Source organism: Carassius carassius, chromosome 34 (genome assembly GCF_963082965.1).
Source record: "Carassius carassius chromosome 34, fCarCar2.1, whole genome shotgun sequence".
Lineage (NCBI taxonomy): Eukaryota > Metazoa > Chordata > Actinopteri > Cypriniformes > Cyprinidae > Carassius > Carassius carassius.
Genome location: NC_081788.1, coordinates 22066747 through 22080331, shown reverse-complemented (window position 1 = coordinate 22080331; position 13585 = coordinate 22066747). Strand labels below are relative to the sequence as shown.

The following is a 13585-nucleotide window of genomic DNA, read 5'->3' as shown; positions in this document are numbered from 1 at the left end:
TGCTTGATCGCACACCCCATCTCTTTGTCTGTCTTCTCTTACATAATTCTGCTCCTATTTATATCACTTCTGTTTTCAGGCATTCCACAAGATACCTACAGTTCTCCCTGTTTCTCCCACTGTGGGTGCTGGAGACAGGAAACTCGATAAAGAGTCATTCGATTTGATTATAGCTAATGACTCGGACTGAAGTGAGATAAAGACTTATTGGTTGACTCTTCATGTAACACCAGAGGGTTTATTTACAGGGTGTTGAGCAGCAAAGGAATGGTGTCATAGTGTAACAGGTTTGGTTGTGCACAAAGGGATGATCTGAAAAATGTGAATCAGTGCCGCATGGCAGTAATTGTAATTAAACATTTCTGTCATGTCACTGTAGGGAAAAAAGAGCAGTCGTGATAACAACATAATAAATGGAGCCCTTGCTAAATATTTTCTCAGTAAGGGCCTTTGAAATATTAGAAATATTCCACCTCCGCAGTGTTGACAACAATGAATTCCTAAAGCCATTGCTGGATATGTTTCTTTTCCCCCCTAAATTAGACTGTGTATACTGTATGCACCTTCCCTCCAGCTTTTAAAATGTCAAATATATTTTAAACTTTTCATATTTATATATATGCACATACACATGTATGTTCAAACAATTTAAAATGTATATAATATATAGTTAAATAATTTTTTAAAGCCTCTCTTTCTCCTTTCTCTTCATTGATTTTTTTTCTTTTGATATTAGGATGTACTTTTTTTTACTTGTGTAGCATTTTGACCCATGACATTTAAATGCCACCTGTGGTTCACCAAATCATCTCGAAGACCGTTATTGGACATGGCTGTACACTTGCTTCCATTGTCAGCACCAGTATGCTGTGAGCACCCAAGTATCCATCAAGATGAGGTGAAGGTTAATTACATTGTGATGTTAATTACACAGTCCTGAGGACAGATATCAGACAAGGATCGTATGACATTGATAGCCGAGATATTATCTTCCTTTTCCATCCACTAGCCCTATTCCCTCAATATATTTCACCACCTTCTTTACACAGTGGGGTTTTGTTTACACAACAGTAATAGAATTCTGGAATCTTAAAAAAGCCAGCGTAATGCCATTGGGTGAGAATTTGAATTATGCTAATTAGTCTCTGTACGTGAGTAATTCATTAACGCCTGCAATATATGTAACAAAGATATTCGGCTGCTACTTCTTTCAGGCACATAAATTGGGTTATTACTTTTGTAGACAGGTTATGTTTCATATGATTTACTCATGAGCTTGTTTTACATGTATAGCATTACTAACTGTGCATTGTGCCTTATTTTACATCTAAAGTAAGATTAAATGGATAAATTAAATGGTTCCATTGCCAATGAGATGATGAGAATTTTTTTTTTTAACACAATTCTTGCCAAAGTCTGACTTTTTAAAGCCTTTTCACAGCCTTTTCACTCTTCTTTTTAGAAGCAGCATTAATGTTACCAATTTATTGGCATATAATAACAAAGAAAAATGAGTTTTCAGCTATTTTTTTTTTTTATATTGACATAATGTACACATTTATACATTGTCATGTGAACTACCAGTCAGTAACTACGTTTCCTGTCTATTTGTAAGCTGTATGTGTCTGATTCACTAAAATGAACCAACTCATTAGAGTCAATTGTTTGGGAGTCATTTGTCTGAGTGGCCTAAACATACAGTATGTTTTTCCTTGATGCCTCATTAGAGCTAATCACCAGAATTTGATTTAGGCACATCAAGTATGCTGCATTCTTATTGGCACACTGATGTTAAAGAGATTTTAACCCCTTAGATATAGAAATTTGGTTTCAAAGGACAAGACATCTTTCGATATTCAGTGGTCTTGAGGCAATTCGATCAGTGCTTAAAAAGTATCAAACTCGATACCCATCCCTAGTACTTTATGTTTGAGAATTGGGACTTTTTGCACTGTTAGTTTCAATTCGCTAAAAATAACTAGTTGTAAGTAGAGCTATGTTTTTTGATTTAATAAAAGGAAAGAATCATTGTTTTGTAATAAATTACATTGATCATACTGTCTGTTTTGCACTGTAGATTAAATAGCGGTGTTGCAGCACTGATAAATACATTAAGGAATATGTGATGATGTGGGTTGTTTTTAGCAATATGTTGGCAAGCAGATAGGTCTCTTAGGACCTTTACTGAATCCATGCAGCTATCAAAACCTTAGCTAAGAGTCTAATAGATCACCCTGCGGGCATGATGCTTTTAAGGGCCTCTGTGCTGCTTTGTTTTAAGAACTCTGGTACTGCTATTTACAGTCAGTATAGAAAAGAATCACCCCCTTTAAAATAATCATATTTTGTTGCTTTGCAGTCTGAAATGAAGACAGTTTTTGTTTTATCCAGCTGTATTTACTCAGTGCAACTTATAATATTCAAGTGAAAGATAACGTGTCAAAAAACAAAATCAAAAAACAGATTCACTGAGTTGGAAAAGGATCACCCAAAAATGACTTCAAACTCAATCAGGTGTAGCTAATCACTTTCTCAATGGCATACAAAGCCATTCTACTTTCAGCTGTGGTCATTTTGATTAGCTCAGCATGATGAGAGCTTTCCAGGAGCATTTCACTCTTTGGTAAACAATGAACTCTGGGTGGCAAGGCACTGTCAAAAGATCTCTGGGATGAAGTTGTAGACAGTCACAAGTCAGGAGATGGATACAAAAAAAAAATAAAAAAAATTCAAAGGCTTTAACAATGCCACGAATCACAGTAAAGTCTATTAGGTATTAAGACGCGGAAGGTATCTGGTCCCACACAGACCCTCCCTGGATGAGGACACTGCTCCAAACTGGATGAAAGAGCCAGGAGGTTGACTGATCAGATAGGCTACCCAGAGGCCTACAGCAAATCTGAAGCAGTTGCAGGAATTTATGACTGAGAAAGTTGCCAATAGGAAGAATTAATGTTCTTGCATGGTTTAGTCAGAGCCTAGACCAAACCTCATTGAAAAACTGTGGAATGACTGCAGTCCACAAACAGTCACCATCAAACTTAACTGAACTTGAGCAGTTCTGCAAGGAGGAACGGGCAAATATTGCAAAGTTAGTAGAGACAAAGACATATCCCAACACACTAAAGGCTGTAATTAAAGCAAAAGGTAGTTCAACAAAATACTGACTTAAAGGGATACTCCACCCCAAAATTAAATTTTTGTCATTAATCACTTACCCCCATGTCATTCCTAACCCTTAAAAGCTTTGTTCGTCTTCGGAACACAAGATATTTGAAGATATTTTGGATGAAAACTGGGAGTTTTGTGTCCCATAGACTGCCAAGTAAGTTACAATGTCAAAAGGGGCAGCGTACGCTCTTCTGAGTCAGTTGTGCCAGAAGGCTGAGCTGTTCTCTTTAAAATCAAATCAAATCATAGACTGCCAAGTTACACTGTCAAAGTGTACTTCTGAGTCAACCGCGCCACAAGTTTGTGCTGTTTTCTTTCAAATCAAAGCATAAATATATGTAAAAAACGTTTCCTTGTGGGTCCGATGATACAGAAGAGTGTATGCTGCCTGCGTTCAGCTCATAATCTCCAAAATGGTTCTACGGTGATGTGGAGAGAAACAGAGGAGAGAAATTGTTGAATAAAGTCATTATTTTTGTTTTCTTCGTGTACAAAAAGTATTCTCGTTGCTTCATAATATTACGGTTAAACCACTGATGGAAGATGGACTATTCTGACGACGTCTTTCATACTTTTCTGGACTTTGACATTGTAACTTACTTGGCAGTCTATGGGACAGTCACAAGCCTCCCAGTTTTCATCCAAAATATCTTAAATTGTCTTCCGAAGACGAACGGAGCTTTTACTAGTTTGGAACGATATTAATGACAAAATCTTCATTTTGGGGTGGAGTGGGAATCCTTTAACCAACTCAGTGATTCTGTTTTTTAATTTATATAAATAAATAAACAATTCTGAAATGTTAGTGTTATATCTTTCACTTAAATGTTATAAGTTGCAATACTGCTGGATAAAACAAAAACTGTATCCGTCTTCATTTCAGGCTGCAAAGCAACAAAATTTAAAGGGGGGTGATTCTTTTCTATACCCACCGTAACTCCATCCTGGTGGCCATGTTTGTGAAAATGGAATGTGTAAAGCAGTGCAGAAAGAGGTATAAAGATCCCACTGTAGAGAGAAAATAAACATCAGACGACAAGATAAGAACCGTTGGCGCAATGCAGAAAGTCTAGTTTGGGGGCTAGAAGGACTAGTGTGAGCAGCCCCTGTAGGACCCTCATTCAGGAGTCATAACATCTCCCTCTATCATTCTTCAGTGATCACGCCCAATGCAAATACCAGCATGCATTTCATTTAGCACTCACCGTCAATAAGTGTTCCGAATTAACAAGTGAATGAAGTGAAAATGGGGAAAATTGATAATGGTCACAGATCATGTGTAAAAATGGAAAGAAGCTATTGCATAATGCACTAAAACCAGGTTGCAGTTCAGTGGTGCATCTATAAATTTATGCCCTGTGGATTTTTAACACTAAAAGCTTTTATCCTAACGGGTGTTATGCAATGAAGAGTATAAAATGTGACTTGAGGCATACCTGCCGTAAATGCATTTAAAGGGAAGAACAGGGAGTTGATTTTAAGCAATTTTATAAATCAGCACTTGACAGATATATTATGGCACTGAGACAGCAGCTAAAGCAGTGGTGGGTTGTGATCTGATAATAGGTGTAGGTCTGTAATGAAAGGGTCATGGACTGCTGGAGGAAAAAAAAACCATGAAACTAATAATATTATCATGCATAATTAGGATAAAACAAGAAAATATTGTTTCTACCTACCACAGTGTGTTTTGTGGTGAGTTATGAATTAGAGAGCAAAACCATCTGTAAACATGTCAATGATATATTCATGCAATATGCTGTGTATTTAGTATGTTCAAGAGATTGTTTAATATGTTAGGCTGATAAATTACATTTGACTACTAGTTAAAACTGACAAAATGTTGTTGCTTATTGTTGAGTCTATACTGTTTGTGGTAATGTTTATTTTAAGACTTTAAGAACATTTTTGTTTGCTTTTGTACAGTACATTGAACAATGGCCACTTGATGTCCAATGTTAACTCAGTTGAGAACCACTGTGTTAAAACAAGCGTAAAGGCTTTTGGTGATTGAATTCTGCAATGCCTTTATTGTACAATAACAAATCAGCTATTTTGTGACATATCAAAAGAAAAAACTTTGCTTTTCACAGAGCAAGAAACTCTTTGTTGTTATGTATTGTAATCTACCGCCAGGAGACTTTTTACACATTCTTTACTATGCTTTTTATTTCTGTCAGTTTTGCTGATGTTGATAGATTGCTTTTTTTGATCATTTTAGAACCACATGCATTAGAACCACTGAAACCACTTATTTATTATAATACCTTATCTTGCTTTGCTTAAAAATTTAGGAATATCATTGAATTATGAAATACTAAACCATGAACTCACTGCATAGTCAAATGACTTCCAGCTCCACTTCTAATGGGGTGGACAGATGGAGTTGTGGGCAGGGTTAGAGTGTGGTTGGATATTTGAGCTCCACCCATTTAAGCACAAATGACATTTGCCCTGCAGTGAGAAGCTTTTCTATAATTTACATAAACATTCAAAACAGTTTTGTGTTGGTGAGATGTTTTTTGTTTTTGCTTTTTTTGAAAGAAATTAATACTTTAATATTCAGGGTGGATTTACTTAATCAAAATTGACAGTAAAAACTTGAAAAAAATGTATTTCAAATGTTATTATTTTCTATTCAACAAGGATTTTTGTTTTAATGTATCATGGTTTCAACATAAAATATTAAGCAGCATAACTTTTTTCAACATTGATAATAAGAAATGCTATTTGAGCACCAAATCAGCATATAGAATGATTTCTGAAGGCTCATGTGACACTGAAGACTGGAGTAAGGACTAGTGAAAATTCAGCTTTTTATTCCATCCTAGGAATAAGTGATATTTTAAAATATAATTTTTAAGTTAATTTAGATCATAATTATATTTCAAAATATTACATTTATGGCATATTTTATTAAATACATGCAGCTTGTGTGAGGATATAAAATTTCATAAACATTTAAAAAATCTTTCAGACTCCAAACTTTTTAATACTAATGTATAAATAATTTCAGGCTGCTGCAAAAGTGTTTTAAAAATGTCTAGCATCATTTGTTTGCAGGTGCCACTTGGTGTGATGTTTTCTTAAATTTTTTTTGATGCTATTGCATGAATGGAGGATGAAATAGAATTTGATTGAGATGGCCGATACTGTGTCTGTGTGGGTGTATGAATCACAAATTAACTTAGGAGCATTTCGCTGTCTTGTCACTGTATCCCAGTACAACATCTCGAGGTTTTCTCTCTTTTCCTCTCAGTTTGAGGTGTTATTTGTTGTGTTGTTGTGTTAAAAAGCTAAAGACTGCAGCTTGCACTGACAGAATCAATATGCTTTAGCTACTGGAATGAAGTGGGCAGCAGGGGCTCTCATTATGGGGTCGAAATGGATGACCACATGCCAACAGAGAAGTAGATCTGCACAGGAACAGTAGTCTCACCCGGTCCTGCAATGTGTTTTCCTCCCACACAAACATATACACACTCATACACCAGGGATGTTTTGTTCAAGGGAGACATTGCCTCCACAACAAAATGATTTATAGTGCAGAAATAAAACAAAAATATTATGAACTATATGAACAGATTGTGTGAATATATAAGGGAGGTAACTATCGAATTAATTTTTTTATTTTTTCAAGTGAGACCTTATTTTAAAGAGATGATTCACCCAAAAACCATTTAATCAAATAACAATTTAATGTCATTGCAAAACCTGGATGATTTTCTTCTGTGGTAAGTTTTAAGTGTCTCTGGGGTCTAAAACAACATAGAACCCCACTGACTTAAATTCTTTCGAGATGTATTTTGAAAAGTGAGTCATACAGGTTTGGAATGACATGAGGGAGAGTATGATGACAGTGATGACAGAACTTTCATTTTTGGGTGAACTATTACATTAAAAATTTCTAATTTACATTTAGTCATTTAGCAGATACTTTTATCTAAAGTGACTTACAACTGAGAACAATAGAACCATTCAAAACCAACAAAAGAGCAAAAATATATAAAAGCTGGGAGAAGTCTGTTAGTTTAATACAATGCACTTAGCAAGGTTTTTATTTAAATTTTTTATTTTACAAAAAGAAAATAAGTAGATAGATTAGAAAAAGAATAGAGAGTGCTAGTGTTCAAGGGTCAGGTGTAGATGGAAGAGATATGTTTTTAGCTGTTCCTTGAAGATGGCTCGGAATTGGGCAGGCCATTCCACCAGGAGGGAACAGTTAAGGTAAAAGTCTGTGAAAGTGATTTTGTGCCTCTTTGAGATGACAAAATAATGTGTCATTCTCTTGCAGAATACAAGCTTGTAAAGGGCACATAAGTGTGAAGTATTGAATTAGGTAAATGGATGCAAATTGCTGAACAGAAGTCAAAATTTGGAATAGTTGTAGAGGTTTGATAGAACTACCTTGAAGACCTGCCAAAGTAGCATTGCAATAGTCCAGCTTGCACACAATAAGAGCTTGAACAAGGAGTTGTGCTGGCATGTTCTGAAAGAAGGGGCCTGATCTTCCTAAGGTTGCAATATGGTCTGTGAAATTCAGCTGATCATCAATCAAAACTCCAAGGTTCTTGGCTGTCCTTGAAGGAGTTATGGTTGATGTGCCTAGGTGGATAGTGAAATTGTGTTGAAGTGATGGGTTTGCTGAAACCACAAGAAGTTCTGTCTTGGCAAGGTTGAGTTGAAGGTTATGGTCCTTCATCCCACAAGAAATGTCTGTTAGAAATGCTGAGATGTGAGCAGCTATCGTTGGATCATCAGGAGTTGAGTGTCATCAGCATAGCAGTGATATGAAAAGCTATGTTTCTGAATGACAGAACCTAGTGATGCCATGTAGACAGAGAAGAGAAGTGTTCCAAGAACCGAGCCCTGAGGCACCCCAGTAGCTAGCTGTTGTTGATTTGGAGACCTCACCTTTCCAAGATACCTTGAAGGGCCTATCTGAGAGGTAAGACTTGACCACTGGAGTGCAGTTCATGTGATCCCCTTTGCCAGTAGGGTTGACAAGAGGATCTGATGGTTTAACCACATCAAAAGCAGCAGACATATCCAGCACGATAAGTTTTGAAGATTTGGAAGCCACTCTTGCCAGTCTTAGGGCTTCAACAACTGAGAGCAAGGCAGTCTCAGTTGAATGGCCAATTGTAAAGCCAGACTCCTTGCTGTCCAAGAGGTTTTTCTTTGTGAAAAGGCAGAGACTTAATTAAACACAACTTGTTCAAGTGTTTTTGCAATGAATGGAAGAAGGGATACTGGTCTGTAGCTCTCTATAAGTGCTTGGTTAAGAGTGGGTTTCTTAAGTAGTGGGGTTATTTTATAAGTCTAAAAAAGAAAGTTCACCCAACACCCTCTTTAATATAAAGGTTGTTTATTGGCATCTTTGGTTCCAATGAAGAACCTGTAACATCCATGGAACCTTTTGAAGCACAAAATGTTCTTTGTACTGGAAAAATGTTCTTTAGATCTTCTTTAGATTACAAAATGTATTTCACACATATGAAGTGACACGTATCAGACACACATCTATTTTTATATTTAACAAATAATATCTAACGCCCCCTCATCTAACCAAAGGATCTATGGATCCTTCCCCCAAAATGCAACTATCACCTCACAAAAAGACAGAACAGGCCTCTTGTTCCATAGCAACCAAAGGCCCATGATCTGATAACACTAGGTTTACGGCTCCTAGGAATGTGCAAACCAACTCTTAACTCAAGTCTCTCAAAAGCAGACACCTAATGCACATAAAAAGGGACTCTTCTCTAATTAATTAATATATATATTTTTTTATTAATTCACATATACTTTAGGGCATTATGTATGCTGTTACTGTTCTTGTACGTATATTGTCTTTTGTGAATTGTATGAGTTTTATGCATGCTTATGATGGATCACTAGTTAATATAACCTCATCTATATGATGTTTGGTATCTATGAGTTCGTATTTCCATGATCTAAATGATAGTGTATAATATATGTTGATACCTATGCAACACATTGGTTTTATAAGAATATTAAAGATTCTTCTCTTGAACCCCCCAGTCTAATTTCATAAGCAAGACACCATAGTAGTCACAAAGAGTTGTAAAACTTACCCCCAAAAGGTACCATTCCTCATTGGCTCACTCAAATCCTAACGGGTGTGACATCGTCACTCTATATAGATCACTGATCACCAGATCAGGGCAGTTTTTTTAGATTCAGGAATTCCAGAGAAGATGCTGAGCTAAGAGCCTTAAACCCACCCTAAGCCTGTGCCAGTCCTTAGGCCTTGACTTTCCATTCATCTAGATCCTCTTATTTGAACTGGTCTTTCTCATCAATTCACTTCAGCAGAGACCAGCTGGAGCCCCAAAGTGCATCAGAACTCTTTTTCAAACAGTCGAGATGTGCAAGTATCAAACTTAGGCCCAATCCCAATTCTATTTTATACCCCTTCCCCTTCCCCTATCCCTCCGCCTACCCCTTCCCCTTGTCCCTTGAAACAGAGTGTCAAGGGGTAGGGGAGAAAATATTCCCCTAAGGATTGGGACACCACTACCATGACGTCACACGCCATCATTCGTCATCTAGCTCTTACAATACACACATATACTGGTGTGCATTAGAGCCTTTAATTATTGTTCTGTATTAATGAGCTGCTGCTTACTGACACACACGTATCTTAAATCGCACAACTCACACATCCAGGAGAAAATAAACATGTCAACGCTGCCCCATGGCTTATATTAAATACAGTTTAAACACTGAATCGCTACATTATATTTTCCAGCAGCGAGAAGATACAATCGCTGTTTTTAGTCCAAAAAGATAAACGCACAGACGCGAATACATGCAACTTCCATCTCTCTCTCTCTCTCTCTCTCTCGGTCTCTCTCTCTCTCTCTCTCGGATAGGCAATATTTGAGAAAATGGTTTAGCGATTTCTAATTATTGGGCTACGGCAGTTATCGCCCTGATCAGATATGCTGTGGCACTATCATGCAGTCTGTAATGATATGACATTAGCAAATATTAGCGATTTTTTGCAAACATTTCTTTGAGTAACATGACCATTAATATGAACTCACAATTGAATGTACAACCCGAATTCCGGAAAAGTTGGGACGTTTTTTTAAATTTTAATAAAATGAAAACTAAAGGAATTTCAAATCACATGAGCCAATATTTTATTCACAATAGAACATAGATAACGTAGCAAATGTTTAAACTGAGAAATTTTACACTTTTATCCACTTAATTAGCTCATTTAAAATTTAATGCCTGCTACAGGTCTCAAAAAAGTTGGCACGGGGCAACAAATGGCTAAAAAAGCAAGCAGTTTTGAAAAGATTCAGCTGGGAGAACATCTAGTGATTAATTAAGTTAATTGATATTAGGTCTGTAACATGATTAGCTATAAAAGCTTTGTCTTAGAGAAGCAGAGTCTCTCAGAAGTAAAGATGGGCAGAGGCTCTCTATCTGTGAAAGACTGCGTAAAAAAATTGTGGAAAACTTTAAAAACAATGTTCCTCAACGTCAAATTGCAAAGGCTTTGCAAATCTCATCATCTACAGTGCATAACATCATCAAAAGATTCAGAGAAACTGGAGAAATCTCTGTGCGTAAGGGACAAGGCCTTTATTGGATGCCCGTGGTCTTCGGGCTCTCAGGCGAAACTGCATCACTCATCGGCATGAAATGGACTATTTCAAAGTGGAATAGTGTTTTATGGTCAGACGAGTCCAAATTTGACATTCTTTTTGCAAATCACGGACGCCGTGTCCTCCGGGCTAAAGAGGAGGGAGACCTTCCAGCATGTTATCAGCGTTCAGTTCAAAAGCCAGCATCTCTGATGGTATGGGGGTGCATAAGTGCATACGGTATGGGCAGCTTGCATGTTTTGGAAGGCTCTGTGAATGCTGAAAGGTATATAAAGGTTTTAGAGCAACATATGCTTCCCTCCAAACAATGTCTATTTCAGGGAAGGCCTTGTTTATTTCAGCAGGACAATGCAAAACCACATACTGCAGCTATAACAACAGCATAGCTTCTTCGTTGAAGAGTCCGGGTGATAACCTGGCCTGCCTGCAGTCCAGATCTTTCACCTATAGAGAACATTTGGCGCATCATTAAACGAAAAATACGTCAAAGATGACCACGAACTCTTCAGCAGCTGGAAATCTATATAAGGCAAGAATGGGACCAAATTCCAACAGCAAAACTCCAGCAACTCATAGCCTCAATGCCCAGACGTCTTCAAACTGTTTTGAAAAGAAAAGGAGATGCTACACCATGGTAAATATGCCCCGTCCCAACTATTTTGAGACCTGTAAATCAAAATTGAAATGAGCTCATTTTGTGCATAAAATTGTAAACTTTCTCAGTTTAAACATTTGCTATGTTATCTATGTTCTATTGTGAATAAAATATTGGCTCATGTGATTTGAAAGTCATTTAGTTTTCATTTTATTAAAATTTAAAAAACGTCCCAACTTTTCCGGAATTCGGGTTGTAACATAAAACAAATGATTACTTTTCGTTAAAATCTTTATTTATGCCAAAAAAGCTTACATTTATGTGTCTTTTTGTTCGCTGTAGCAGCCATGTTGCCGAAATAATTCATACCCCTTCATTTTAAGTGTGGTCCCGAAAAATCTTCGTTTGAAGGGGTATCTGGCCCTTCCCCTACAACCAAAAGAGAATCGAGACACCCCTACCCCTCCACGTGAACGCGCGAAATGGAGGGGTAGGGGAAAGGGGAAGGGCTAAGGGGTAGAATTGGGATTGGGCCTTAGTCTTATTAATTGATACATTATGTATCATATGCAACTTTTACAAAGGTGTGTTTGAACTAAGAAACTGATGTTTCCTTCAGGCTGTAGATCTGCTGTATATCAAATTCTATGATAGCTTTATATTTTTTATTCCTCATCTCCTTACTGCTTAAGATTTAACCCTTTTTCGTATGCCAACTGTATGTGTGTGTGTGTGTGTGTGTATCTTTCCTAGTTTAAGTGTTTATGTAGTTTGTATCACACTTGAGGCTGTTCATTGTTTGTTCATAACTGGAGTCTATAATCATGCAGATTTTTGCTACATGCTCTGAGTAGATTTGTACAGTAAAAAAGTTGTTTTCCATAAAACAGGAAAGTAACGTTCTTAGAATTGACAGACAGTTGACACTGAGATGTCAAGTAAATACTTACAGCGGATCTAAATATTTATAATTAATCATAACTAGTTATTATTGATTATTAATATTTCCCCTTTGAGCTGATTCGCTACACACACAAAAAGTTTTATTTTCAGAACTGTTCATTGAAAGGTTCTTTGGGGATCCCAAAATGGTTTTTCTATGTCATCACTGCAAAACCCCTCTTTTAGAAACCTATTATTTTAAGTGTGTAGAAATTGCCCTTACTCATTATAACTTGCATGTACTCCTGAGGTACGCAAATCACTGACGTAAAACACCAGGAAAACAACAACAGACTGTAATGTTCAGGAAAAAGGTTGATAAATCTCATGTAATTGAAACTTTGAAGGATTTAGGGCAGTATATACTTGCTGAACTCTAGCTCCCTGCCCTCTGTGATGTGAGAGGAAATATATCACTGGCAACAGGAAAAAACAAAGACTTAATACCGTCATGTGGATAGGAAGGAGGAATGTGGTCAAGCGTTTTCCATATAAACACAATGAATGCCAGTTGGGACAGGAACAGCTCGGCACACTCCGTTGGAGACTGCTGTATTTATATGTTATAGAATCCACAGTTAATTTTAGGGCAATTTTATTTGTCTTCCCTTAAACGCTTACGCTTAATAGAGTATCTTGATTTAAAATTTTGTTAAATGTTATGTTTTTTTCTTCATCATCATTAAAGTATGGTGAAGTAGTTGATTAACCAATCCAAACTCCAAATAGCACCATGGCAGTAAGAAGAAATTATGGACACTGACACCACTTAAATCCACAATAACCACACAACTTTTTCTCTCAATGAGAAGGATTCATGGAGAGCTTGTTGAGAAACTCTTGAAAGTCTGTTATTCAATGAAGTCCAGCCACAATCACCGGGTTCGAGAGGAGAGAATGATGCGCTTGAGCAGTCTGCCTCTCCGGAGGCATTCCTGGATATGGTGAGAGTTTTCGTTTAGCTTGTATGTTTATGTTTCTGGTGAGGCAGCGTCCACAACACAATGCGTTAAATAACATTCTACACTTTTCACATGCTCATTGTTTCGGTTGTGTTGTATGTGATCGAGAGCACATGCCTGTTTGAGTGTGTGCGTGTGTCAGTTGTCTGAACTGATGCTTTGTCACAGGTTGCTGGTGGCTCTCGTCCACTAGCTTGCTTTTCAGAGTAAATCTACTCTTTAATGGTGGACTAATTTCCTGCTGCCTCATCCAGCATTACATGCCTGAG

At 37.1% G+C, this 13585-nt stretch overlaps 1 protein-coding gene across 3 annotated transcripts in view; it reads left to right on the top strand.

The window, feature by feature from the left end:
* pde4d (phosphodiesterase 4D, cAMP-specific) overlaps positions 1–13585 on the top strand; it is a 124978-nt gene that overhangs the window by 46036 nt on the left and 65357 nt on the right. Inside the window, exon 1 of one of the 3 annotated variants that reach the window (XM_059523047.1) lies at positions 13101–13298. The exons of the other annotated variants lie outside the window; for them this stretch is intronic. Coding sequence (XP_059379030.1) covers positions 13159–13298 — 140 coding nt within the window. The 5' untranslated portion in view covers positions 13101–13158. Of the gene's footprint in view, positions 1–13100; positions 13299–13585 lie in introns of those variants that run through there. 3 annotated transcript variants of the gene reach the window in all.